This window comes from Sciurus vulgaris, assembly GCF_902686455.1.
Source record: "Sciurus vulgaris genome assembly, chromosome: 15".
In the NCBI taxonomy this organism is placed as follows: domain Eukaryota; kingdom Metazoa; phylum Chordata; class Mammalia; order Rodentia; family Sciuridae; genus Sciurus; species Sciurus vulgaris.
The window spans coordinates 42869670-42873617 of record NC_136476.1 but is presented as its reverse complement, the minus strand read 5'-3'; the positions used below and the strand labels follow the sequence as shown (position 1 = coordinate 42873617).

General features: G+C 40.8%; 1 protein-coding gene across 1 annotated transcript; it reads left to right on the top strand.

Moving 5' to 3' along the window:
- Window positions 1-281: 281 nt before the first annotated feature.
- On the top strand, window positions 282-2611 carry IZUMO3 (IZUMO family member 3; the record flags this gene model as incomplete). Its single annotated transcript, XM_079112187.1, has 7 exons — window positions 282-513; window positions 651-725; window positions 870-959; window positions 1168-1185; window positions 1645-1725; window positions 2103-2193; window positions 2473-2611. 7 exons carry the CDS (start codon window positions 282-284, stop codon window positions 2609-2611), a joined length of 726 nt encoding a protein of 241 aa, XP_078968313.1.
- Between the last annotated feature and the right edge of the window lie 1337 nt (window positions 2612-3948).

Here is a 3948-nt window from a genome sequence, read left to right as displayed (position 1 = left end):
TATGAGCTCAAGTCTTCTCTTTCCTAGTGTTCTACACTCAGAACTCAGGTAACTGCTCCCCAGCTGGCAGTTCCCTCTCTCTGGAATGAAAGATAAAAGTCAGAAAACAACAAAAGATCCTTAGGGGAATGAGATTTAAGTGAGATGGAAAAAGAAGGAAAGGTGGACTCAGAATATTCAGGACAAGGCTCTCGTTACTGGGATTTTGAAGGAAAAGGAACTAAGTGAACTAGTTGCCAGGACAACCTGCTGTTGGGGAGAGGGGGGGTTGGGGATAGGAAATGGGTGACCTGTGGTTACTCTTGCTCCTGCCCCTGTCCCTGGCAGCCCTCCATGGGGTCAAAGGCTGTTTGGAGTGTGACCCCAAATTCATAGAGGATATTAGGACCTTGCTGACAAATCTGGTACCCTCCGAAGTCCCTGGCCGAAATCAACTACTTGAACGGCAGTTTAAGGAGATGACCCATATAAGCTTCAAGGTCTCCCACAGGGACAAGATGCTTCGGGTGTTGGGTGAGGGAAGCGTGAGTCCCTGAGAGTTTTGGGGGTTAGTGGGAGAAGGGAGGCAGGGAAGAGAACACCTGGGGTCACACAATTTCTTCCACAGATATAATTATCCCCATGCATGTATCTTCCCTCTTCCCCTCTAGCTGTTCAAAAGGTTGTCAAGTTGAGAACATGGCTGAAGAATGAATTTTATAGACTGGGCAATGAAACATGGAAAGGTGAGGGACTACTATTTCATTGTCCAATGTTCGTACTGTGCAAGTAAGTCTGAGGAAATGTGGGCAAAACAAGGCAACAGCTAGAATTAAATTAGGACAGGAAGAGCCACCCTCATTTCTGATGCCTCCCCCATTCCCTCTTAGGTGTCTTTATCCTTCAAGGCAAGCTTCTTGAGGTCCGCCAAAACCTGGAACCCAAAGTGAAAGAAACATTAAAGGCCTTCTCTGAAGTTGGTAATGAAACACTTCCATTCAACCACACTGCAATTATGTGAAGGAAATAGAAAAGGAGGGGTGAGAAGAAGGGTAATGAGGGTTCAGATGGAAGCCATGGGGGTCGGGGGAGGGTAGCCGGAAGTTGATGGATAAACAAAGACGACTGGGGTATAAGGAAACTCCACATTGATGCTAAGCTCATTAGAACTTTCTGGTTCTCTTTCAGCTTGTTCTGAAGATTGCAGTGAGTACAGTACATGTGACACCGTGAGATTTCAGCCCGTAGTCTCCTATCTCCTTGTTCTGTATGGCTCTGTCTCTCCCATCTGTTACACTGAGAACCCCATTCTTAGGGCTTTGGTCACCCAGGGGGAATGTCAGCATATCTGATAATAGTCATCTAGTCTACAAAATCTTGAATACCTCACAGATTTAGGATGGGCCCAGAAGCTTCCTAAAGCATAAGTTACAACGCAGGGCCCCAATGTAGGCTAAGGAATTGTTTGCCTATTCCTTCCCCAGAGGTCCAACTTAGTTTATAGGTTCTAGCCCTTTAAGAAACTTGATTATAAGAGCAAGAAAGAATCCAGAGTGTTGAAACCTAATAGTCCTGGCAATGCCTGAGATTTAACTCATACTTAATGTCTGACCTAAGGATCCTCCTGTTCACATCCCGCTTCTCACTATTTTTTCTTTTTATCAGTTGTGACGGAAGGTCCTGTCCTGGATTGTTGGACCTGTCTTCGCATCACCACCCGGTGCTTCAGAGGAGAATATTGTAGAGGTGACATAAACTGTGGTGTGGCAATGTGAGGTGCTAGGGATCAAGGATTGGGTTGTCTGTTGATTTATTCAATGTTTGTTGAGCACTTTCCACATAGATAAGGGTCAAAATAAATTTGTACCCATATGAATAACTTGATTCTGGGCCAATTAAAAGGCCAGGAAATGGAAAGGCTAGACTAGAGGTGGAGAAATTAGTCTAGGGACAGCAAGGGCAATAACTTTATAAAACCTAGTCTAAATGCAAGTCAGAAAAATCAAAAATGTTGATGAAGTGGTGAGCGGGGCAAACTGAAGACTCAATTCTAGATAAAGGTCCCTGGTTACAATTTCCTCTTCTTCAAAATTTACTTTTTATTCCTCCCTTTCTCCTTCCAGAAGAGGATCCGAGGAAGGCTGAACAGCGAGAGATTGCATTGTTTCTGATATTGCTGGCAGAAGCTGGAATATTGGCAAGTGCTGTGTTACTGTGAGTTTTCCTCCCTCCAAATAAACATGGGGTCAAGCCTTCCTTTGCCAGAGAGATCACCCAAACTTCCTCCCGACCCCCGGAGGAAAAAAGGGAAAGAAGTCATTTCAAAATCTGGGAAATGATATTGGCAGGAACTGAAATGGATGGCAGTTTGATGGGTAATAGTAGGAACATAAGGAAATGGAGGAGAGGCATCCAGAAAAGAAGAAAACGTTGTCTACTTGTTTTAAAGAGTGGGGCTACTGACATTGAAGTCGGGATATCTTCTTTACCTAGATTCTATATGTGTGTCACTCATCGGAGGAAAATGCAGACAATACGAAGGACACTAAAAAAATATCTGGAGAAGAAACTTGAAGAATTAGTGGGGGCAGCAGATGAGGAAGACAAAAAAGATTCTGAACCTAGAAAATAAATACACAGACTCAAACAGGAGGTCTTTCATGATTCTCTTGAGCGTTGACTCAGAGTAGAAAACTGGAACTTGAGCTGCTTTGTGGTCATAAAGTCATAGTATTTTAAAACGGAAATAGAAGTTAGGGTTTCTCTAGTAAAGATCCTTATTGATATCATGAAGCAATGGACACAGTGAGAGGACAAGTGATTTACCTGGAGTTGTACAGAAGTCACACTGATACGTTGCAATGCACACAAAAGATAATATACTGCATGATAATAAAGAACGCATTGTTGGTAACTCTAATGGCTTTAATTAAAACAATTGATCTTTGTAAGGTTGGTTTCCATTTCTTTCATTGTTTTGTTACTGTTTCCATATTTATCATTAGGCTCAATGTGTATGATTTCCTTAGTAATACATAATATTTAATCTTTAACGTGATTTCAAACCCTCACGCATATCTACAGAAAAATCAGTCCAAAATATAAGTCGTGAGTAACTAAATTTGTCCCAGTTATTTTCTCCTGAATCTATGTTGAAAGAAGAAGTTGGATGATCAATTTTGTATTCCTTTAGGTGTTTCCATTTAACACTTTTTATATGCATAGAACCCTAATTAAAGCTTTACATGTGTTACGTAATTGAATTCTCCCAAAGACCCTGTGAGTAATAGCCTTGTCATTTCCCTTTTAGGGCTGAGGAAACAGAAATATGTCAGAACACTCAACTCTAAAATTCATGATTTTCCACTCTATTTTGTTTCATTGTACTCTGGGAGCTTATTTCAGAAGGTACACCCCCAGTTTGTCAGCAAGAAACAGTTTCATGAGTCTTGATCCTGTGGTGGGTAGAGGTTTTAGCAAGTCTTTCACACAAGGTAGAACTGAGTGCTTGCTTATTGCTATTGTATTCTAATGAGATATTGAATGGATGAGAATGTGCTGGGAGAGAATTTGAACACTGATATCTTTCAGATGATACATTTGAGTCCATGATACAAATTCCCAGAGTTGCTGACATTTGCCATTTTCCCAATGACTTAAGGTTCATCTCCCCCAAAAGTTTATTGTGATATTTAATTTCATTCATGACTTATCTTTATATAATTTAATTTTTCATTATAGATCATTGTATAAATTGTATAGCAGACTTGTTAAGTTTTGTGACATTTTGAATTTTAGTGCAGCATTTAGTTTTATTTTCAATGTATATTTTATTTTGCATTTTTAAGGTTTATGACGTGTTTTGATACACAGTGAAATGATTACTGCGGTTAAGTCAACCAACATATTGGCCTGTTGGCCTCTTGCCTCTTCCATGCTGTTCGACTCTCATCACTCCAGTCTAGGAAT